Genomic DNA, 24,675 nt, shown 5'->3' on the forward strand with positions numbered 1-24,675 from the left:
GCAGATTTCCAGATTTTGTCCTTGAGAGTGCTATCGTGCTGTTATTTCTTTGAAGATTTCTTTGATTTCCTATTTTGTGCTTCTTGATGTTGTCCATGTGTTCTTTCATTTTCTATTCTTGACTCGATTTATATATATTACCTGATGCGGTTTTGTTGTTGGACTTATATATAAACACCCATCTTTGCCCCCTGTTATGACCCTCAATGGAAGTGATTCTGAATGTAATTTTAAATGAAAGCTTTCATGTTGTTTCTTGTTCTGGCTCTTGGAGGTGAAGGGAATATATTTTCTATCAGTATGTGTAAGATTGTTGTGATGTAATGAGGAAAGATGGAAGTGTAAGACCCATGTAAATGGTATAAATTAACGTGTATATATAACATACATTATCCTTTTGAGGTATTTATCAACCACAACATGTCAATGCAAAATCATTGTTTGCTTTTAAAAATATAACAAATTATGATAGTTAATGAGAAATTGTGCCGAAGATGGAAGAAACAAACAAAAGCTAGCTAGCTAGCTAATCAATGAGAAGTTTTTGTAACCAGACGCAAAGGCAAACCCATACAAGGGGAAGATTACCATGTAAGTGGTCGAGGGGCCAGACATGATGGCGGCAATGGGGCGATTTCGTATACTAGAGGGGGCGATTTCGTATACTGGACGATATGAAGGCTGAAGGCTCTAAAGCGATGTGTGATTCAGGACTCTTGATCGGATGTGATGATCTTAGATTAATTTGTGTGTAGTTTCTAACGTGGTGGCCTATCATTTGGGGGCTGTTAAACACACGTTTGGGTAGTGAGAAATATTGAAAAGTGTTGAGAATGTTTGTGAATAGTAGTGAAAAAGTAATGAAAAAGTAATAATAAAATATTAAATAGTAGTAAAAAGTATGTGAAAAATAATGAATAGTAAAAAATTAGGTAAAAAGTAATAATAAAATAAAGAATAGTAGTGACTTGCCAAACAAACCGGGCGCTCCAAAGCGGTTTTGTATATTAATTGGTCGGTACATCATGTGATCCTAAAAACTGTCTCGTTTTTATTTGTAACACATCTCAACCCACCTCAACTAATCTCGTTTCATTATTACAATTTTTTCAAATTCTCACACAAAATATAATAAACAATTCAACTTTTTCAAATTTCAAAACAATTTTCCTAAATTTCTATACAAAATATAATAAATAATTAAATTTTTATTCTATTATTCACAAACCATCTTAACCAATCTCAATTTATCTCTAAATCCAAACCAATCCAAATTATACAAACAATAATAAACAAGTAATATATATATATATATATATATATAAATCTCTCTTTTTAAACGAGCTATTTCTTAGTAAAAGAGTATCGATTACATAAATGCGAAGGAAAAATCAAACTACCTAAATTTATTATCTTTCATGCTTGCCGTAGCTCACCAGAATCCACGTACCGAAGAAATGGGAAGCCAAGAGAAGTCGTTCAGCGATGCTTAATGAAATCAACCAGAACTTCCACGAGGGGCTCAACCTTGTCGCTAGTCGGATTCAGCAGGAAAAAGCCATGCCCCTCTCCTTCTGTCTCGTATAATTCCACCGTCCCGTTCCAAATATTCTTCCTTAATGTTTCGCAATAACCCAACCCTCTATCCTTTAACCAATCATTCTCCGCCACACACACCAACACCCTCCCACCAGCCATACGTCCCAGATTCGGATCCACTTCCGGGTACAGCAACGGATCGTCAAAACCCGTGCTCGTCGGGCACATGTATTTGTACAGATTGTCTTCGCCGTTTTTACTTCCGAAATATGGGTGCAGTATGAGTGTCCCAACGATGTTCGGACCAGCCAATCCGGTAGCGCCGGCTTGCACTGCCACGTAGTGGGCTATGTTGGCTCCGGCGCTCTCACCCGCCAGGAAGACCCGTCCGAAATCCGCATGCTCGTTTAGCCACGGCTCGGCTCCTTGCCCCTTTGAGTGGTTGGCAATCCACTGCAGCGCAGCCCACGAGTCTTCATGTGCAATCGGAAGAAGATGCTCCGGGGCCAGCCTGTAGTCAACGGAGATAATAACGGCATTGGCCTCGGAGGCGAGATTTACAAGAAAATTATGGAAGGTCCGGTTGAAAGGCGATCCAATGCAGAAGGCTCCACCGTGGTAGTGAACGACGAGTGGAAGCTTGTGATCTGGGCCGTTGAGTTTGGGGAGGAAGATCCTGGCCGATACGCCGGTGTCGGAGCATACAACGACGTCCTTGGATTGGACCTGGGTTTTGGGGTCTAGGCCGGTGGGAGCACGGTCGATGCCTCCGAACCTTCCCAACCTCTCTACGCGGCCATCTTTGTATACTTTGAAGTAGGGTGGGAATTCGTGGGTTACTTCGTTGGTGCTTGAATCCATTGACGAGTCTGCGTATTTTGAGAGAGAGAGAGAGAGAGAGAGAGAGGGCTACGAGTCTGGCGAGTTTGGAAGTTGGTATTGGAGATAATGAGATGGAATTTAATAGGGGAAGGAAATAGCGAGGAGAAGGAGAAAAGAGTAAAAGGCATCTACAAGAATAAATGAAATAAAGCGTAGACCGGTGGGGGGAGCTGCGCGCCTACAAGACTGGAAGAGAGTTGGAAAATGCAGCAGGTCGTGGCCTATAATTTATTTTTTTATTCGGTAGAGTCGAATTCTCACGCCTTCCATTTTAAATATTTGAATGTTATGATATGATTTATAATTAAACGAGCACAACTAATATTTTTAGATATTCTTAATATCTCAAAATAACTTAAAGACTTTAGGGACTCACTTTCACTAATTCGACCGATGAAATAGTTATAAATTATGTATTCAAGTTTGTGAGATCTTCAGTTTGGAATTTATTTTTTTAAAATATTAGATATAAAATGTATTGTCACCGGCCCAATAACATTTTTATTAACTTGACTAAATTTATTTTCAAAAATTAACTAATATCATACTTTTTTTATATTTATCAATCCATTTAAATTCAATCTATATATTGGATTATCCATTCACTCTTTATATAATAATAAAATATTATTAATTTAATAATTTTTTATTTAATTTATTTTTATCACATTTTATAATTCTACCAATTAAATGTTAATAATAATTATATTATAATTAAATTCATATTAAAAAAATCATATTTTCAAAAGTTATTTAATGCTAATAATAAGAAATATTTGATTAAATTCATCTAAATTTCTATCTAAATTTCTTAATTACAAACGAAATAATATTTTTGCTTATAGTGAAAAACAAATATTTTAATGTTTGCTTGAAATGAGAAATTAATATTTTAATATTTGATGAATCAATTGTAGTTTTTTATATTTGACCAATCATAATAGTAAAAGTTTAAATTATTTTAGATTTATTCAATTTAATGTGACATATTTTTAATATCAATTATGTAAATTTTAATTAATTTTTTTATTTGATCAAATCAACGAGTATGCTTTCATTGAAATTAGCCCATTATTAAAAATAAAAGAAAAATATAAGACAAATAAAAATAAAGTCTACAAAAAAGTTTTGACCTTTAATGACAAGAAGGGTTGTCGTTATTTTAAGAGCCAATAAGGGAAAAAAAGTTACTTTGACTTTTCTACGGGCCACGAGGCTTGACATGCCTTCTTTTAAGGGACTAGAAGGAAGAGAATCTCTCCCTTTCACTTACATCAGACATTTTGATTAGAAAAATCATAATTGAAGAGTGAAATCATCTCTATTTTTAATTAAAATGATATTATTTTTATTGTTGACTTCGTTCTTCTTTATTATATTGATTAGTGTGATATTTATTAAACAATAAATTATATACACAACATTTTTTTTAATTACATTTTAAAATGTGACTATTTTAATAAAATGATGATGTTTTATAATTGTTTCATAAGTTAGTTTATAAAAAAGTCATTCATTTATTTTTATTTTTATTTTTTATAAATAAGAAAGATAAGTTTATTAAAACCAATGAAATAGGTGATGTTCATAAACACATGAAGTATATAAAAGAAAATATCTAAATCTATTTTAATAAACGAAAAAATAACAACAAAAATCATGAGCTGAAGTTACATTAATCACTAAAGCAAAGATTCAATATTTATTTTTTATTAGGAGAAATGTTACAGTAAATTACATTTTTTGACATAATATAATACATTTAATAAAATAATTATATGACATAATATAATTTAGAAGAAAAATGAATTGTAAACAGTTGGATTAGAAATAGCGTGCACATTGCCCGTCGATGTAGCATTAGTCGTGGTCATGGCTGTTTAAAAAAAAAAAAACGGTTAAATCGAGCAAGACGAGTATACATATTCATATATATTTTAAATTGGTTCTCAATTCTCGACTTATGCAGTGTCACACATGTAAATTGTGAATCGAAAAATCAAACCTGGTCAGACTGAAATCGAAAAGATTGAAAGTTTCGATTTTAGTAATAAATTTATCTGTATTAATTTTTAAATTTTTAAAACAAGTGTATATCTATTTGATTATAAAATTTATCTAATATCAGACCGAACAGAACTAGTTACATCCCTAGTCGTGATAATTTAATTCTATTATTGTAGTGCTATATGTTTTATGTTACAAAAATATTTAAATTGTATTTAGATGTTAAGGTGATTTTAAATGATTTGAATTGATATGTGATTAATAATGTTTTACGAATTTATTAATATATGTTTAAATGTATGAAATAAATCTACACATATTTAACTTTTTATAAAAAATTGTAACGGGTTTAATAAATAATTAATTTAAGATAGATTGAGATGTGTTTGATATTAAAATATAGCCTCATAGTCTCAATCTAGCGTACCAATACACGTAACATTGGCGATGCCAAAAGGAAAAAAGAAAAAGAAAAGAAATGTCGCATTGCCGATGCGGCAACTGTTTTTATTGGTTGGCTAGGTAGCTGTTAGGTGGAGCATTATTGTACCTCCCGCACGTCATCGTGTGTATCATCCTTCTCTTTTGTTTTTTAAAATATAAAAGATAAGTATTTTCAATGAGAGCCATACCCAATGTTCTAAACAACTTTTATAATCTCAAATTTCTTACTTTTCATACAATGAGTTATCTATATCTAAATAAAAAAATAAAAAATTACAAAAACTAAAATAATTTTTACAACAAGTAAAATAAAAAATAATATTTAAAAGTTTTAGTTAATTAATTTTTAAAATTTTCCCATCCACTTTTGAAGACTAGGATATAAAACATGATTTAAAAAATAAATTATTGTAATTATTTTCCTAAAACTCAACAAACAATAAATCTAAAAAAAATCCCTTAAACATCTTCAAATTTTCTTTGAGCCAAATATGTCTACAACTTTCTCTCTTGACATAATGGTGACAATTTTAAGCATTAACATTTCTCTTATTTTTATTTTATTTTATTTTATGATCATTCTTCTCACATAAATGCTTTGGATTCCTAATTCAGGACTCAAAAAGTGTTTCAAATGATTTTTTTATTTATTTATTTAGTGATTAAGAAAATATTTTTTAATAATGTTATTAATTTTTTATTTTTTTAAAAAATGTTTATAATGATTAAAAAAATGCATGAAAAAAAAGAAAACAAAAATAAAAAAATGAAATGAACTATTCGGTGAAGTGATTTGGGGTACTTCTTCGATAGCTGTAGCACAACTCTTATTCTCAAATGCTGTTTAGTTGAGAGGAGACAAACTTCTTACATAGATGTTACATAATTTAATATAATAAAGGACCATGTTACAATCCCGTCTTGGAGCTACAGTTAATTATAGAATTTTATTTTATTTTATTTTATTTTATATATGTATTTTTTAATACTTTTTAATATTTTTAAAAAAATCATAATATTATTAAAAAATAATTTATTAATCACTAAGTAAAAAAAAATTAAAAAATTAAAACAATAAAATGGAGCGGTAAATTTGTGTGGAAAGAATAATATTATCCTATAATAAATAAAAAATGAATGCCGATGTTAAATGATGGGAGCCTCCTATATTATGTTGATTTATTCATAATTATAAAATGATTAGGCTAGATTTCTTGAGACAACACACAAAAGGTAAGAGTTGAAAAAATATCAAAAAGGTTGTTATAGACAAGGGATCCCACACACTGATGTGGCACATTCACAGTATGCCACGTCTCCCCAATTTTTATTTTCCTCCCTTCCGTGTCTCTCCTCCCCTTCTCCCTCCGCCCTCTTCGTGGCTGCCATAGTGGTCGGGGACCACCTCAGGGTAGGCAAAATCCGTCGACGATCCAAGCGGCAGCGTCTCCCGCTCACGACAGCGCGTGAGTCTTCTCCCCCTTTCCCTCTCTGTCTCAATCTATCCACCGTTCGCATCGCAGCCACGGTGGTCGAGGACCACCTCCGGATAGAAAAAATCCGCCGATGGTCCTTTTATATGAATAGTGTTTCCAAATATCAATAAGCATAACGATTTCCTTTTTGTTTTGTTCTAGAGGAATGTTATATCCAAACTTCCCCCCCGCGGAGATCCAAACTCCCCCCTCCCTCTTTTTTTTTTGAAGGATTTGTGGACCAGTGGCCTCAATATCATTAATTAGGTGGACCCAGTTCTTCGGATCAAGATTCAATGGTCATAAACCCTCCTCCACATGGGCACTTTATGGCCATCATTAAAAAATCAGTTATTTTTTTTTTTTTAAAGATATGGAGATATTTTTTATAATGTGCAAAATAATAAATAGATTGATGAGCGAAAAAAAATTTCGTACAAAAAATTCCGAAGAAGCCACTTCGTCTAATTTGATTGCAACGAGTCAAAGGTGTGGAAATTAGGTTCATTTCACTTCATATTAGTGCTACTATAAGATTTTCCAACAACTTGAAACATAAATAAATGTTTAATAAATATTATGTTATTATATTTTTATATCTGATCATTCGATTAAAAGAGCTTTCAACTAATTCTTTAGACAATGGCTGATGAACAATGTTGCAAAATTTGTGCCAGATTTGATGATGATCAAGAATACAGGCCATTTGCTGGAATAATACTGAAAGGAAGAAACCATTTTAGTACTGTAATTAGTAACAAATCCAGAACATGAGTAGATAGCATGCAGAATTACTAAAAAGACCTTTTATTCTTTACCATTTAGCAATTTATCATCTCCTTCCCAACACACCCTACTACTACGACTACTTCCCTGCAACAAAATCACCGAACTTTCTCATCAATTGCGCAGCTTCTTCACTCTCAGCATTGAACAGGTGAAAGCAATGGTCCTCTCCTTTGCTTTCTATCAATTCCACACCTCCACCCCAACCACTCTTTCTTAAAGTCTCCGAGTAGGTAACGCCCCTATCTTTCAGCCAGTCCTTCTCTGCCACGCACACCAGGACCTTGGCGCACCCTATCTTTGATAGATCTGGATCTACGGCCGGGTTCAGTTTCGGGTCGTCACTACACCCGGAACTTGTGGAGGACAGAAACTTGTACATGTCATCACGATCTTTGCCTCCAAAGAACGGGTGCACTATGAGCACCCCGATGATCTTCAGGCCTGCCAATCCGGCGGCACCAGCTCGGACTGCCACGTGGTGGCTGATGTTGGCTCCTGCACTCTCACCCGTCAAGAAAACCCGCCCGAAATCCGCATACTCGTTCAGCCACGGTTCGGGTCCTTGCGTGTTTGAATGCGCAGCGATCCACTGTAGCGCGGCCCACGAGTCATCGTATGCGATTGGTAGAGGGTGCTCTGGGGCTAGCCTGTAGTCGACGGAAACAACTATCACGTTGGCTTGGAGAATGAAGGACGTGATGAATTTGTGAGTAATCGTATCGAACGGTGATCCGATGCAGAAGCCTCCGCCGTGGTAGTGGACGAGTAGCGGAAACTTTTGATCTGGGCGGTTGATTTTAGGGGTGAAGATTCTGGCCGACACACCGGTCTCGGGCGAGATCACCACGTCTTTACATTGAATGCCGGTGTTCGGGTCTAGGCCGGCGGGGGCGTGATCGTGGGAGCTGTACCTCTCTATGCGGCCATCTTTGTATGCTTTGAAGAACGGCGGGAAATCATGGGCTATCTCGTTGGTGCCTGAAGCCATTGCAAAGTTGAGAGTGCGAGAGAGATGGCAGAGGAGTAGGCTGAGATAAAAAGAAATGCTGAAGCTAGAACTAAGAGAAGGTGGGTGAAATAAGGTCGCGTCGTATGGAAACTGGAAAGGTTGGTGAAAGTAGGCCGGACACAACACACCGACACGTTTCCTATTATGCTTTGGTTTTGTTGAGAGAACCTATTTGCAAGTGTAAATTATATGATTTCCTTTTAAAAAAATAAAATAAAATATAAGATTTATATAAAAAATTAATTTTTTAATAATAAATCTTATTTTTTTAAAATAATTATACAGTATTTATACAATTTATGATTGTATGTAGAATTATTCTTATTTTTTATGACGAGATCAATTGACTTTAAATTTAAAAGTTAAATAAAATATTTTTTAATATTATTTTTATTTAATAATTAAATTATTTATTTTACTTTATATTAAAATTTTAAAAAATTATAATAATTATATGAGATGATATGAGTTGAAAAGAGTTACGAAAATAAACAAAACTTTTAAAATATTATTATAAAATAAGAATTTATTATTTTTAGAATTTTAAAAAATTAAATTATTTATTATTTTATTTTATATAAATTTTAAAAAAATTATAATAATTAAATAAGATAAAATTAATTGAAAAAAATTGTATAAACGAATAACGCCAAAAGCAAGTGTTGCAGCCCAAACTCGCGTTACCGAGTTGATGGATCTAGAGCTATATGGGTTAATTCTACTAGAATTATTCTAGTGTGTACTGCCCAAGTTCAGCTGCCCCTCCTCATCAAGCAGAAGAACTGAAATTAAAATGGCCCAATGAACCGATACGCATTTGTAAAGATGTAGGTGGGATAGGACTTTCTTTGCATTTTTAAAAGTTGTCATCCTCAATAATTCAAGAGTTATTCTGGGCATCAGTCTGTTGACGCAGCATATCCGTGTTATGTTTTTTTTTTTTACACTCAATCAGTAGAGTGTGTTGCGGCTGCAGCGCATAATAGGCTGCAATATATATTTTCTGATAATCCAAATCCTAGAAAATATTTTTGCTAAGCTCGTACGGTTCTAACTTTTTTTTTTAAAATTATTAGTCGAGAAACGATTACATCTTCTTATTATTATAATTATTTTAAATTTTGATATAAAATATAAAAAATAATTTAATTTTTTTAAATATTAAAATAATAATAATATTTAAAAATAATATTTTATTCAATTTTTATTTAAAATCATCTCATCTTATCTCACTATCTAAATAAAACCTTACACTCCTTTACCTACACACTACTTTTTACATAGTTTACAAAGAAAACTTAATTGTAAAAATAATATTACGTGTATAAATCTTTTTATAATTTTTTATATGATTCTATTTTAAATTCAAAATATTTTTATAAAAATACATCTCATTTAAAATAAAATTGTGTAAAAATTCATAAAATAAATGTTGTATGTGTATCATTTTTCTAATTATAATACTTGTAGAACTTTTTAAAGATCTAACGGTAGCTATTAGCCACTTTAAGATATTATGAATCATATGAACAACAATTAATTTCTTTTTTTTGGGGCCAAAAACAAAAACCCTTATGGTAATTAAAGAAAGTCTATGATGAATAAATGGGCATTGACATTTGCCCATTTATAGGCTTCAAATTTTATAATTTTTTTTCTTTTTTATTTTTCTATGGGGACGAATCCAATAGTATATAGCTTGTCTGACAAAATAATTAAATTTTCCTTAAAAAATACTCATGTTTATCCATAAACTAAAACCCTAGTTTGAATTCTAAGCAAAGATTGGAGAGAAAAGTAAAAGCACAAAGTCAAGCAAACATGGTTTGGTTGGGGGTTGTTAAGTTGTTAACTAAACAAACCACTTTTTTTTTTTTTTTATTGGCCCAATAATTAAAGCTTTTGATTTGAATCAATCAACTCCTAAACAAAATAAAATGACCTGTGAAAGCCATGCCGTTTTTGGAGGGGGGAACGTAGGGGGACACTCAGAACGACGCCGTTTTATGTTCTGATTCGAGTCTTTCTTTCTGTCTTTTCCTCCTCGTGTGGGTTCGACCCGTATACCAATGCTTAGATTGCGCTCACTCTGTGTGAAATCTGAGAAAAAATAGAAAAACAAACAGCCAGAGAGAGAAAGAGCGTGCAACGGTCAGAAGCATCTAATCATTCTGCTCTGCACGAGAGAAAACTCATACCCATCAAACCTCTCTCTCTCTCTCTCTCTTCTTTTTTACCTTTTTCTCGGTTTTCGAATTTTTATTTTTGTGGGCTAAAACGAGAGATAAAGCCGAATAATAGTAAAGGGGAAGGAAGCGGGGAGCTCCCAAATGCCTTTTCTTCCGCTTCCTTTTTGAGCTTCAAAACAATGGCCGACGACCTCTGTTCCTTCGCCAAGGTCCGTGAAATCGATCGTCTCTTCGAAAGTCTTACAGTATTTTCATTATAATATTATTGTCTTTTATTTCTTTATTTTTGCGAATTGCATGTGGATTTCGTTTGCTTAATTTGGAGATTATAGTATACTCGTTATACCCATGGTGCTCTGATTAGTTTTTAAATGTGTAACATGGGAACTGTCTGATCCTTGACCGCGTGTTGAATAGTCAAACTTTTGTTTTTCTGGGTCTTATTTCCTATGTTTTTGGCTTTGCGTTATCAATGAATTCGAGCTGAAGCAAACCTAGTCTTTCCTCCTTTTTTAAGATTATATGCAGCCTGACTGAATGTTGAATCACACTGATGTATATAATTTTTCTGTAACGAAGTGTGCTTTTATTACTGTCATGTTTTCTTCTCCGTGCAGAATTAATTGTTTTTTTAGCTCAATCGTGCTGGATAGTTGATTTTAGGCGTAATTCGTTTAGCGTCACATATCATATTTTCTTGTGATGATCTAACATCTGTGCAGCTCAATCTGGCGGGGTCGTCTAGTTCAGGCTTTTGTTGATCCAATTTAGTCGATTGTCGTACCTTTTTCTTTCGGTCCGTGGATAAGCTTTTTGACATTAGTTGCTTCATAAATACAGGATATTTTTGTCATAAAGGTACCCAAGAAATCTCCATTGGTGCTGAGGATGATCGTCTTGGTCTTTGCAATGGTGTGTGGCGTCTATATATGCTCTATTTGTCTAAAGCAAATTAGCACACACAGCAAGGCCGGATATCTAAATGTTCAAGTGATCCAAAAGCCGTGCCCAGAACCTCAAATTGAGCCCTGGGAAATTCCTTACGTTCACTACCCTAAACCTAAAACTTATAGCAGGTAATTGCTAGCTGTTTTAATTTTGAATTTGGGCTTTCGTTACATTTCACTGATATCAATTTATTTTTCTGGTGCCTAATTAGGGCTGAATGTGCATGTAATCCAGTGCGCTATTTCGCCATTTTGTCGATGCAGAGATCCGGGAGTGGTTGGTTTGAGACATTGTTAAACAATCATACTAACATAAGCTCCAATGGGGAGATTTTCTCTGTTAAAGTTAGGAGAAGCAATACTTCAACTATCGTTGAGACTTTGGATAAAATTTACCGTCTTGACTGGCTCAGTAGTGCCTCAAAGAATGAGTGTACAGCTGCAGTTGGCTTAAAGTGGATGCTTAATCAGGTGAGTGCCATCTAATTAAATTCTATTTTAGACTTATGCAAATTAAATTTGATTTTTTTTGGGAGGAGCCATAGCAAGCATCTTTGTATGTACATTTATTTCTGTAGAACAGATGCTTATGTCTTATTAGATACCCATCTTCTTTTTCATTGTATTGCAAGTTTTTGGCTTAATTTTACTCTGAGCTTTAGTATTGGAATAACCACAACAAAATGGATTCGTCCTCCTCTGTAATGTCCCTACTCTTTAATAGAAGGTAGTTCTGTTGTTTCTGTGCATGATTAGTAACTCATGGACAATGATGTGATCAACGATCTTCAAATTCAAATTTCATAATGATGACAAGGAATTGATATCTATAAACCCATTTTAAGCACGGATATTTCTGTTTCTTTAAACCACGAGCCCTAGTTCCTGCATCCTAACCAACTCAACAAAAGATTCTACCATGGCTGCAGCTCCTTCACTTCAAATGCATTTTCAGCTCAGGATGTGTTGTCTCAGAGTGTAAAACTTTCTCTGATGAGTGATAAAATGGGTCTTTCATAGTTACTTTTTTCATGGGATTTCTGTTGGCCCAAGTTTCGACTCCTTATCCCTTCCCGCGAATATAAGTTCGGTGAATAAACAGCATAGGTGCGTCCTTTAGTGATGGTGAATATTTGACTCATCATGAAGTACTTAAAACAAGAGCTGGTGGTTAGTGTTGTTGATGCCCAAAAGATTTAAATATAATTGCACCTTTTGTTTTTCTGTCACACAATAACCTTTTTCTGAAAAGTCGGAATGCATTCCATTTACGCTTTTTTCCCCCTCACAACTTCCTCCAAATGCCAAATAAAAATCACTTCTTTTCTTTTTGAGTATTCCTTCTTTCCTTAGCTTCTGGTGAGTAGGAGGAGAAAAGAGGACTGAATTTTGAATTTAAGCCAATGAGCTTTAGCTCGAATGGCATTTCATTTCCTTGTAAGTAGAGGGTGAAGGTAAGTTTATGGGTTCAAAACTCAAAAGGTGAATGTAGCTTACTAAAAAAAGAAGAAATTTTGTCAATTGGATTAGCTCTTGACTGGTATGAGGGAATGAAAGCCTTTAGCAACAAGGAAGTGATCCTCCAGGACTTGTGGGGGCTTGGTATTTGGGTCTAAGAGCTAATTCAGAATTATAATTTAAGAATAAGTTCCCATATATGTGTGCTTTTCTTCTGAGGTGTGTGTTTGTGTGCACTGTACAGGATGAGGTTTCTGTGTACTTTGCTACTTACATTTGGTCTGGTTGGCATCTTGTAGTTAATTAAACTCACGAAACTGTTGTATTCATGCCATTCTGCTCTGTTTTACCATAAATTCTGTATTTTGGTATATTATTGCAGGGTCTGATGCAGCATCATGCAGACATTGTAGAGTACTTCAATACTCGGGGAGTTTCAGTTATATTTCTCTTCCGAAGGAATCTTTTGCGTAGAATGATATCGGTTCTGGCAAATTCGTATGACCGAGATGTGAAGCTATTAAATGGAACCCACAAGTCTCATGTGCATTCACCCCATGAGGTTGCTCTCTCTCTCTCTCTCTGACACACACACACACACACACAAACACGTGCGTGCACAAGGTTTTCAACTTAATTTTCGCCCCTTGAAAGAAGACTTTTGTGGTTTTTATATGTAAGATTCTTCAACTTATTAAGAGAAATGGTTTCAGGCAGAAATACTTGCAAACTACAAGCCTATAATCAATGCAACATTGCTGATACCCAATTTGAAGCAAGTAGAAGAAACAACGGCCAAAGCGTTGGAGTATTTTAAGAGCACCCGGCACATCATTCTATACTATGAGGACGTAGTCAAGAATCACACTGTAAGTCCCACTGCCAAAGCTTTCCCCTAACTGTTTTTTATAGCATGTGCATTATCAAATACTACTTAAACCTCTAACATCAGGTTCAATGTTTGAAAAATTTCTCCCCCACCCAAATTAGGAAAAAAGAGAGAGAGTAGACCCTCTAAAGATGGGTATTTTTACATGTCTGCAGAAGTTAATAGATGTTCAACATTTCTTGAAGGTTCCACTTAGAGAATTAAAGAGTCGTCAGGTGAAGATACACAAAGGTTCCCTATCTAGTCAGATTAAGAATTGGGATGATGTCCAAAAGACACTCAAGGGAACTCATTACGAAAATTTCCTACATTCAGATTATCGAAAGTAATGCAGGGATGATGTATATATTCCATGCTACGATCTTTAACCCTTTTTGTTTTCACCCTTCCATTTTTTTTAGCCGCAGGAGCCAACAGGACACCGACCTGTTGAAATTTTGGCCGGGTCATTTGCATTTTGCTTTCAACTTCTTTGTGTTTCTGATTTCAACTAATATTCTTTTGATTCTTTTTCCCCCCCTCCCTTTTTGGATAAACAGAGTTGTATTTGAGCTAATCATGGAAGAAAAATGCCTGCTTCGCTGATGAAAATTTTGGGTCCTTTAGACGTAAATGTTTGTGTAAATTTGAAAGATCAGAGACTGCAATTTAAGGAGCAATCTAATTTTTGCATTCGTTTAGATAGTTGAGAAAAGTTGCATATAGTTTGGTTGCAAGTGATAATTTGTTTCCTTATTTTTTTGGGGTCAGCAATGCGAGCCATTATGGTTATTTACAGCGGAGTTGGTTGAAATTAAAACCATGTTTGAAGGCAAAGCAAATATATATGTATAATTTAGAACATCTAACAGATAAAATGGAGGTATAGAGTTCGAAATCCTCTTATATATATATAACATCTAATCAGCTAAAAATCTCGTTGCATTACTAATCACGTTGTAATTTGGTTACATGAGCAATTTTCTGTATCATGTTTGACTGGTAAACGCGACGACATGCACAGTCCAAAAAGCCATATTTTGACCGGACGGACCACATCGATCACGAGCCCATAATTTTTTAATGTAGAATCATTATTTTTTAAATAGCTTGTACAAAACTAACGTCCTAAACCATTATAAATAAAAAAAAAAATTGTTAAACCCATAAAACAATATTTCTCGTGGTTGAATAGTGATACACATACGCATAGTTTTATATACGATATTATATATACCGAGTATTAGTCTCAATTTATCAGTAATTTTTTAATTTTAATTTTAAAATTTTATCATTTTTAATAGCTAACATATTAGTACTGAAGTAAAGTTATAAGTATAAATAACATTTTTTTTAATAGTTATATGATATATATAAAACGTGCATAATACTGATCACGAATTGCTAAGCACGGTAGCACCGGACCAAAAAAAAAGTAAAAGTTTATGATATTGCGCACGTCAAAATCAACTAAAATTTAATAATTATTATATTCTGCATTTTATCGACATTTAACTATATATTAAAATTTTAAAAGGAATAGCTTATTATTCTCAAATTATTTGGGTGATAAATGTATATAATCGCTCCGATTGACAAGAAGCGGGTGTCTCGGCCCCTGGGGACTGAACCCTATCATTTTACCGATCTAAAAAGAACGTTGAAACTTGAATATAAAAAAGGTCCACGGTGGACGGCAGTGGCATGATGATTGCATCTACACCGTCCATTACGGCGGTGGACCTCAGCAAAAAAGGGTCCCACACGTCACGAATGGCAACCCGTGTTGCTGACGGTGTAACCGAGGGTCTTACTCTACTGTACAGCACAAAGAGGGGAGAGGCCAGATCCGCCGCCTCCTTTTAAACCCAATACAATTTCATTTTCCTCTTCCTCTCTCTGCTCTTTTGCTCTCTCTCGTACCAGGTCCCTCCCTCCGCCTCTCTCTGGTACACACACGCGTCCGGAACCCTAAGAGAGAGAAAAAGAGGGAGAGAGGAACTGTTCCAGACCAGAGAGCATGGCGCAGGCAACCAACGGCGGTGATATGACCACGCAGCAGCAGCAGCCGCAGCCGCAGACGCAGCCGCAACAGCAGCATCAACAGCAGTGGATGCAATCGCAGCAGCAGCAGCAATGGATGGCCATGCAATACCCGGCAGCGGCTATGGCCCTGATGCAGCAGCAGCAGCAGCAGATGATGATGTACAATTACATGCCCTACGCTCATCCTCATCATCAACCTCATCCTCATCATTATCAGCAGCAACACCAGCCGCAAGCTCAAATACAGCATCAGAAGCATCAGCAACAGCAACAGCAACAGCAGCAGCTGGGGTCCGCCGACGAGGTCAAGACGATCTGGATCGGTGACCTCCACCATTGGATGGACGAGTCTTACCTCCACAACTGCTTTGCTCACACTGGCGAGGTCTGCACTAATCTCTCTCTCTCTCTCTCTCTCTCTCTCTATGTATATATACGTATATTATATATATATGTATGTATGTATCTATATCATAATATTTTCCGACTTTATATGTATGAGTTTTTTTGAAGAATCTGTGTATAATGATGGAGGTGATTACCTTTTTGTTCTGAAGTGGACGGGGGAGAGGGGTGTTCAATGAGCCCCTTAGGGGTTTATGTGAAACTCAAGGTAGCAAATTTTGTAATTACATAAGATCAGATCATATTATAATATTGCGACCAGATTCAAATAAAATTAAGGTGAAAGATTGCGACGTGTACGCAAAATATTTTCCACAGTCCCATTCCCTCACTATTATTATGCTTGTATATTACACTATGGATATTTGGAATTGCACCTGCAAAGTTTACCAATGCAGAGAGAGGGCTGGAAGTTCGAAGACCTGTTGGCTTTTCCATTTTCAGTTATTGAAGAAAGTTCCTAGATTTTAAACATGATCTGCATTCTACATTGACTTTGATGGTTTTGTGAGAATGTATTGATTTATGGACATCATCTTGTTCATGGCGACTTAGAATGAATTTGGATTTTAGTTCTTAGTGATTTCTTGCAACTGATGTCATTCCATTCATCTTGGTATATGCACAATTAATTTTAGAATTGAGCCTCCAACTTGTATTTTTCTTGATAGGCTTGCTTACAAACTGATAGATTATGATTTCATTTGAGTATGATTTGCAATTAATTGCGCATGCTTGTGCACACACACTCCTCTCTCTCTCTCTCTCTCTCTCTCTCTCTCTCTCTCTCTCTCTCTCTCTCTCTCTCATTTCCACAAGAGGAATTTCCCTAACTCTTAATCATGGACTTGCTTTCTGACTTTTGGCACCATAAAATCTGCAGGTATTCTCAGTAAAGGTTATACGCAATAAGCAGACTGGCCAATCAGAGGGATATGGTTTTGTTGAGTTCTATTCTCATTCAACCGCCGAGAAAGTTTTGCAGAGCTATAATGGTGCTGTGATGCCAAATACAGAGCAGCCCTTCCGTCTAAATTGGGCAACCTTTAGTGCGGGTGATAAACGATCAGATGTTGGTTCTGATCTGTCCATATTTGTGGGGGATTTGGCAGCAGATGTAACTGATGCCATGTTGCAGGAAACCTTTGCTAGTAGATATCCATCTGTTAAAGGAGCAAAGGTGGTTATTGATTCAAATACAGGTCGATCAAAAGGTTATGGATTTGTTAGGTTTGGTGATGAAAGTGAGAGGTCAAGGGCTATTACTGAAATGAATGGCATGTATTGTTCCAGTAGACCCATGCGCTTAGGTGTTGCAACCCCCAAGAAATCATCTGGATATCAACAGCAGTATTCTTCCCAAGGTAACTTTAGACCTCTCATCTGTTACTGATGCCTGTAGAATTTAAACTCTTTAACATTTTATGTCCAATTCAGAAATCAATTTTGGTTGTCTGTTGCTTCGATATTTCTTATTGGTATATTTTATTACATTCTGCTTCATCTAGTCATTTTACGGTCAACAGTCAACCCATGGAATTATCTTGGTGTATTTGACAAACAAAGTCAATCTTCTGTTTCAGTAGGTTGTATTTGAGGTGATTGTTTGCATAATTGTGAAAATAATGCGATTCCCCCCTGCCAAAGAAAAAGATAAGACAGGAGAAATAGAGGGGAGAAATGTTATTTGTGTTGCCTTACTCAATCTGCTCTTGATATTAAGTATACCCTTCATTCCTAAACGTTTTGTATTTTCTTGTGGAAATTACATGCTTCGGTCTTCTGTTCCATAAATGCTTGTTGTTGCTCTGTAACTCGAGGCAAGCACAATGGTTCCGAGTGAGCTTGCTCTTTCTGTTCTTATCATAATGATCCTTGTTAATATTTTATGTAGACTTGGTTGCCGCCAGCTTACCTTCATTTCCTTACCTGCTCTTGGTACCACTCCACAACTCAGTTCACTCACCCAACTGAGCCTTGGTACCTGATTAGCATCAGCTACATGAATCACTCTTCCAAACTAATGGAAGTGGGCCTCCTACCAAATGGTTGGAAATTTGTTGATGTAATTTTTGTGGCTCTGATTGTTTATTTGCAATGCTTTTCCAATCACTTGTGAGAGGGTCTCAAAATGTCGTTGAGTTCATCTTTTGGTATTCATGTACACTAGTCTAACTTTGAGTTTGAATGCCTTCCTAGTCTTCCGAATCTTTTTAAAGTCAAATATTTGTTTTCCGTTTGTAGTCTATTATTCTTATGGAATTGCGTCATGTATGCTAACAAATAACCATTCCTAAAAGAATTGGCTGTCGCTGTTCTAACATCTACCACTAGTACTATATCTTTTTTTCCCTTATAAAGTAATTGTAAGAAGAAACTCTTTTTCTACTAAGAGAAATTATTCATTCACAAAGAAATTTCACAAAAGTAAACTCACAAACTAACATGGCTTGATGCGATATGTCAGATTATAAAATTCTCTTTATTGTAAAGTAGATTTGACGTTTCACATCAAGACACGCTAGTTTGTGAGTATACTTTTGTAAGATTCTTTTGTGGATCTAGCAATTCTCTTCTACTAAACATGTTGATTGCCACATATTCTTGGAGTAAGGGGGATGAATAATGTACGAATAAAAATGGTCTTGCAAAGCTGGTCAAGATTATTATTTCATGCTTCTTATCCGGAATCCTAAGTAGTAATATTTTCATGTTTATTACTATATGTCGCAGCTACTGCTCTCGCTCTCTCTCTCTCTCTCTCTCCCCCCCAAAGCTTGTGTATATCAATGGGTCTTTCCATCAATGTCTTTTTGTTATATTTTTGCTCGACATTGTAGCTGCGGATTTAGCTAGCTATAATATACTCATTTAGATAAATGCAGAGCTCTTAATATCTTAACCTCTCAAATTGCACTTTGGTTTGAAATTCTAATTCTATTCTTTAAATAGCTTTGGTGCTGGCAGGTGGGCATGCATCAAATGGTGCTGTCACCCAAGGTTCCCAATCTGACGGCGAGTCAAATAACACTACTGTGAGTCTTTTTCAGACCCTTACTTGTGAAGTATCGGGACTCTTTTTATATCATTAATTCATGGTTTATTGTAGATATTTGTTGGAGGGCTAGACTCTGATGTCAGTGATGAAGATCTTAGACAGCCATTTTCCCAATTCGGCGAGATTGTCTCTGTGAAAATTCCTGTTGGAAAAGGATGTGGATTTGTGCAATTTGCTAACAGGTGCTCTTTCCAGTGTTACATAAACTATCTGAGTTATTTTTTTAAATGTTATGTTCTTCCTTCTGTGAATGTACTAAGGTGTAAAAGTTATACAAATTTAAGCATGAGAACATGGGCGATGGTGAAGTTCATGAAGGGTTAGAATGTAGATGGCAACATCACCATTATATTTAATTTTTCACTAGTGTGGCCATGTAATGATTCCTGTCTGTTTTCTTTGGTCATAGAAAGAATGCCGAGGATGCAATGGAAAGTTTGAGTGGGACAGTCATTGGCAAGCAAACAGTTCGTCTTTCTTGGGGCCGCAGTCCAGCAGGCAAGCAGGTAAGATCAGAATTAGCTGATTCAGAAACCCCCGCCAACACAACCCAACCCCCCCTCTCCCTCTCCCCAAAGTCTCTCTCAAAATCTCTTTATTTAGTTTCTCTTATTTTCTAGCATCGGAATAAGCTTGTTTGGAATGACTTGTCAATGGATGAAACTACCAATATCTTGTCTGACCAGTCTATTCATGATTTCTTAATTACATGGGACTTTGCAGTGGAGAGCAGATTCTAGTAACCAGTGGAATGGAAGTCATAACAGAGGGCAAGGCTATGGTGGGTATGGATATGCTGTACCACAGAATCAGGGTCTAGGCATGTATGCTACAGCCGCAGTTCACGGAGCTTCATGATGTGGGTATAGCTACCATTATCAAAAGCAGGGATTCTGAATTTACAGGAGTGGCTTTGTTAATTTAGTTATCAAAGACATGATTGAAGTAGGATGGCTTTAGCTGCACTTTTGTGGCTGGATTAAATTTTGATATATTGCTCTTGTTTTAAGATTGTATAATACTTACTTATTTGCAACTTTGGGTCTTAGTGGAAGGTCTTGATGGATGAAATATTTTTTTGGGGGGTTTAGGGATAGTTCAAAATCAAACACACGGAGACAAATGCAGAATACTTTTGAACTTCTAGTGGCTCATATGTCTTTTAAAATCATTGTTATTAGAGTTATCAAGCTTTGATATATAGGCTTGAGCGAGCAGACTAGGACACGTAAAGGTGAGGATTTTTTGAACTGAATATTGGTGGTTTAGAGGCAATAGATGTAGCCGTGCCCCCCCTCCCCCTGCCGCGGCCGCCCAACAGATGGAACCATTTCCTGTCTTGTTTTTTTGAGTAGGCTCTATTGCTTGCACTGTTCTCTATTAGTTTTTGGGCGATCTATGTATCTATGTAAGCCTGTTTATGGCATAAAGAGCAAATCTTAGGTGTTGCAGGGGTGACAAGTGTATGGAAAAATATATATTCTTTTTCGAACTCATCTATTTGTCGTTGGATTGCTCAGAGCCTTCATTTATTGGATTCATTAGGTCATATACTTGTTTTGTTACCCACCACAATCTCTTGCCCTTTTTCTGGTTTTTCCTTCGTTCTTTGCCTTTTCCAGCATGGCTTGGTTTGGTACAAGTTTCATTTTGAGTAAAACCCCCGTGACCAAATCACAAAGTAAACCTCGAGTCTATTATGATATATATCCAATAATGTTTTAGCTAAAGAGATTTTACAAAGTAAATCAATAGAATGACGTGATGTTCTTCTTGATATGAAGTCATGCCAATTTGTGAGTTTATTTTTTTTATAGCTATAACACTTCTTAAAAAATAAGGCATCATTTGTAGTTAAGAACAAGATATCATTTGTAGTTAAGATATTATGTGCCTTCATCTCCCTCACTGCTATCAAGTTACAAAGGAAAAATGTTCTTCTTGATCTTAGATTTTATTATCTCCAATTATACTAATTAAATGGTAAGAGTCTCGTCTGTTTTTGCAGATGAGTTGAATTGAGATTAAAATTAAAAATTGAATAAAATATTGTTAGAATATATTTTTTAATATTATTTTTATTTTAGAATTTGAAAGGTTAAATTGTTTATTTTATTTAGTGTAAAAATTTAAAAAAATTGTAATGATTAAATGAAATGATATAAATTGATAAGAGTTATGAAAATAAATGAGTAAATGACTTCCATTTAAGTGATTCATATATAAGCTTTTAAAAATATATTAAATCAATAAATATGAATAAAGAAGAGAGAGATAAGAACTACTAATTGTTGTGAAGTTTTCAAGACGTTAGTCACGTTACGTTCACATGGAAGTGGGTCTTCTTTGCTTTTGAATATTTTACTGAAAAGTGGAGCAATAATACTCCAAGACCCAAGTCAGACGTAAATATCCAATAATTGTACCCAAAAAAGCACTAATTTTATTGCAACTACGGCCTACCCGGAGCCAAGCATCTAAGCTACTAACCAAGCTTCCTGTTCGTATTTGACGACTTGACGCTTACCGGTCCATTCTCGCTGTCCCAGTCTCGCAAAAATACGACAAGTTTTTTAGTCACTTATTATATTAATTTATAAATTCATTTTTATAAAAATTTTATTAAATATACTGCATTTAACTCTAGAATTCAACTGCCTTTATTCGTCCCTCGTACCATAATCGAAGCTACACACTATTAAAATCATAATATATTTTCTTTAAAATTAGAAAAATTTTATTTATTATTCACACTATTTTCTTTTAATTTTTTTTTACCAAATATATGATATCTGGATGATGAGTAGAACAATTCAATTAATTTAAAAATAAAAATAAATAAAATAAAATTAAAAATATGATGTGTTATGCGTGAGGATGATGAGTAAACTCTTAAAATTATTATATATATTTCGACACTCAAAATTATTAAAATTGATATATTATATCTTTAAATTATAAAATATGGACCCGTGAAACTTTCATTTAATTCAAATTATTAAAAAAAAAAGAGTGATTTAAGACGATCTATCCAAATACATAGAAGGCAGATAAAATCAACATGTACAACTTTTGATCTTGGGTGTAGTAATACATATATAGAAGACAACAGGAAATGGCGTATGACACAAATAATAACCAACCAAGCAGACATTCTCTCTCGTCTGAACAAGACTCGAGCTCTGTTTTCTCTCTTTCCCGCAAAACTCATTGTCACTTCCAGGACTTCAATCCGTTCGTTGAGGGGAGAGGGGTTGGAGCTTCGGCTCCACCCACCTCCCTCCCTCGCCAGCCTTAGTTTATGCTTAGGTTTGTTTTTTTTTTCTTGTTTCTAGTTCGCTTTTACCTGTGAGCACTAAAACTAGTTAATCTATTGCTTTCCGGTGAGCAAAGTCCAACACACCCCCTGCAATTAGCCTTCCCAGGCACCGATTTTCAAGACTGTAGAAGAAATCTGTCTATACGAGTGGTGTGTAAGCCTCACGTGCGGCTTATGCCGTGCGTGGGGGAAGTTTCCTACCACCACGTGCGGCATCGTCGGGATCAATGGCGTCGAGTCTTCGGAACCCGACCTTCCACTCCTCTCCAAGTGTGGTGCGTGTACTGCATGTGCCGCCACAGACAATGGTGGCCCCTCGCCAGTGATTTGTCTCAGTTTCTAGTTATTTTCCTATGTTCCTGCTTTCTCTAACCAAGGATCGAGTGAAAGTAGATGAAGTTTCTTCCAGCTAGTCCAGATCAATATATTGTAGCATACAACCATTTACTGCGGCTTCTATTTAAGAACTGTCACCAAACGGTATTCCCTTGTGAGAACTGGGTGGGAGCTATTTATTTGGCTCTAAAACCCGCTTTTTATTTGACTCCGAAACTCGTCTTTTGTTTTTATTTTTTGTATTGTAATATATTAATTTTGAGAAGATTATAGGAGACTCACATCTTAAACTTTGTATCTTGTAACCGTTATCTATAAATATCTTATTTGCTGAAAAAAAAAAAAAAAAAGGAGCCAGCATTCGATCTAGCCGCTACGAATTAAACCTCGTTCTCCAAGTTACCGTCTGATGTATGCATGCATTTTTAGCCGCAGTAAATCCTGTCTTAACGTCTCTTTCAACGATGAATCATAAACCCCATCCCACATCTAATTTAAGTTACTCTTGAGACGTGCCATCAGATTAATTGCCAGACAGACAATTAATTAACTCATCTGTTTGTGCTTAAATGGATCAACCACCAGAACAGTTGACATCTATTTAATTATAGATATTATAATTTGAGTGATGATAGGCAGCTAGGTAAAATTTATCCTTTTTATTTTTTATTTTTATATTTTTAAAATTTTTAAAAAATAAAAAATATCAGTACATTAATAATTACTTCATTAATCAGTAAGTAAAAAATAAATTAAAAAAATACAAAAAGATCAAAATAAGAGATCAAAATAAGAGATCAAAATAAAAGAACAAAATAAAAAGACATACTAATATTATTCTTATAATTTTGCGCACCCGGCTTCTGCTACAAGTAAATTATGAGCAATTGCCTATATATGGTACTATTGAATTGGTTGTGAGATCGAGCTTAATTATAAGTTTCATTGAAGAGATCGAGGCTGTGAATTTGAATCTAATTTTACTCTCCATGAGTTTACGTTGAATTTGAATTTAAGTTGGTCTTCATGAGCGGTTGCAATTCTCTAACCAAATTCCTCAAAAGATAATATATATTGTAACCAAGTGATTTAATCTAATTAAGCTGCTACGTACGTGCATGCAATTGGGACATGACTAGAAGTTTTAGAATTATAATCTAGTCACACGTTAGTTTAAATGGATTTTCTTTTATTATTAAAAAAAAATCCATTGTATTCAATTTGATGAATTGAAAGATCATTCTTCTTAATTATATGGTATGTTAACGTTGTCTTTCGTATGCCTTTGGGCCGGGTTCCAGTAATTTGGATTTCTGGACTTTGGCCTGTATACTTAAGTAAACACAGAGAATGAGGGGCCTTGGTAGTGGCCGGGAGTCTCCGATGCCAAAATCAGTTTATCTCCTTAGTAGTTGGTGCCTAAGCTTAGAGGGTTAGAGAGAATTTTTCGTACCTGGGGATTGACTCTTATATTAGATTTTTGGTGGGGACAACCCATTCCTGACTTTGAGGGGCCCATGTCCTTTCCATTGTTCATTTAATTAGAATCTTTTAATGCGATGTGGCTCCCTGATTCACTTTATTCAGAAGCGTTCCCTGTTAAGTATCTTCATGCCTATTGTCAGGAGATCACGGGTTCTCCATATTTCTTGCCCACCTGCGTAGGTTCTCGAGTAGTTTGTCATCGGGGTGGTTTCAGGACAACGAGTTCCATCTACCCTTACCGTCCACTTTTCCTATGTGTGTATTGCTTCGTAGGTGAGTTTTGCTCATGGGTCTAGTACTCTACAAAGGCCCACTGACTCCTTTTAGAGAAGGATCATTGGGCTTGACTTGACCCGGCCGGGCTCTCTAACTTATTTTCCTAGTGGTCCTAATTCGTGGGCTTGTTTTAAGGGCGATAA

The 24,675-nt window shown here is 35.3% G+C and overlaps 4 protein-coding genes across 9 annotated transcripts; 2 read left to right on the forward strand and 2 right to left on the reverse strand.

Moving 5' to 3' along the window:
- Positions 1 to 1,304: 1,304 nt before the first annotated feature.
- On the reverse strand, positions 1,305 to 2,579 carry LOC109002345 (2-hydroxyisoflavanone dehydratase-like). Its single transcript, XM_018980046.2, has one exon. It carries the CDS (start codon positions 2,398 to 2,400, stop codon positions 1,480 to 1,482), a length of 921 nt encoding a protein of 306 aa, XP_018835591.1. The 5' UTR covers positions 2,401 to 2,579; the 3' UTR covers positions 1,305 to 1,479.
- Positions 2,580 to 6,994: 4,415 nt separating this feature from the next.
- LOC109002346 (probable carboxylesterase 5) lies at positions 6,995 to 8,378 on the reverse strand. The gene has a single exon (XM_018980047.2). The coding sequence runs from the start codon at positions 8,122 to 8,124 to the stop codon at positions 7,213 to 7,215; it is 912 nt and encodes a 303-aa protein (XP_018835592.1). The 5' UTR covers positions 8,125 to 8,378; the 3' UTR covers positions 6,995 to 7,212.
- Positions 8,379 to 10,233: 1,855 nt separating this feature from the next.
- On the forward strand, positions 10,234 to 14,312 carry LOC109002344 (nodulation protein H-like). Of its 5 annotated transcripts, none has more exons than XM_018980040.2 (6): positions 10,234 to 10,543; positions 11,175 to 11,410; positions 11,494 to 11,752; positions 13,122 to 13,301; positions 13,453 to 13,608; positions 13,730 to 14,312. In XM_018980040.2, exons 1-6 carry the CDS (start codon positions 10,514 to 10,516, stop codon positions 13,955 to 13,957), a joined length of 1,089 nt encoding a protein of 362 aa, XP_018835585.1. In that variant the 5' UTR covers positions 10,234 to 10,513; the 3' UTR covers positions 13,958 to 14,312. The 5 variants fall into 5 exon arrangements, with proteins under 5 accessions (XP_018835585.1, XP_018835589.1, XP_018835586.1 ...); XM_018980044.2 differs by having other exon boundaries at positions 13,814 to 14,312; XM_018980041.2 differs by having other exon boundaries at positions 10,295 to 10,543; positions 13,784 to 14,312.
- A 1,122-nt stretch (positions 14,313 to 15,434) lies between these two features.
- LOC109002343 (polyadenylate-binding protein RBP47-like) lies at positions 15,435 to 20,610 on the forward strand. 2 transcript variants are annotated; one of them, XM_018980038.2, is made up of 6 exons: positions 15,435 to 16,038; positions 16,942 to 17,422; positions 19,011 to 19,093; positions 19,168 to 19,298; positions 19,526 to 19,622; positions 19,840 to 20,610. In XM_018980038.2, exons 1-6 carry the CDS (start codon positions 15,628 to 15,630, stop codon positions 19,972 to 19,974), a joined length of 1,338 nt encoding a protein of 445 aa, XP_018835583.1. In that variant the 5' UTR covers positions 15,435 to 15,627; the 3' UTR covers positions 19,975 to 20,610. The 2 variants fall into 2 exon arrangements, with proteins under 2 accessions (XP_018835583.1, XP_018835584.1); XM_018980039.2 differs by having other exon boundaries at positions 15,465 to 16,038; positions 19,026 to 19,093.
- The last annotated feature ends 4,065 nt before the right edge of the window (positions 20,611 to 24,675 follow it).

Source organism: Juglans regia, chromosome 13 (assembly GCF_001411555.2).
Source record: "Juglans regia cultivar Chandler chromosome 13, Walnut 2.0, whole genome shotgun sequence".
NCBI classification, from domain to species: Eukaryota; Viridiplantae; Streptophyta; class Magnoliopsida; order Fagales; family Juglandaceae; genus Juglans; species Juglans regia.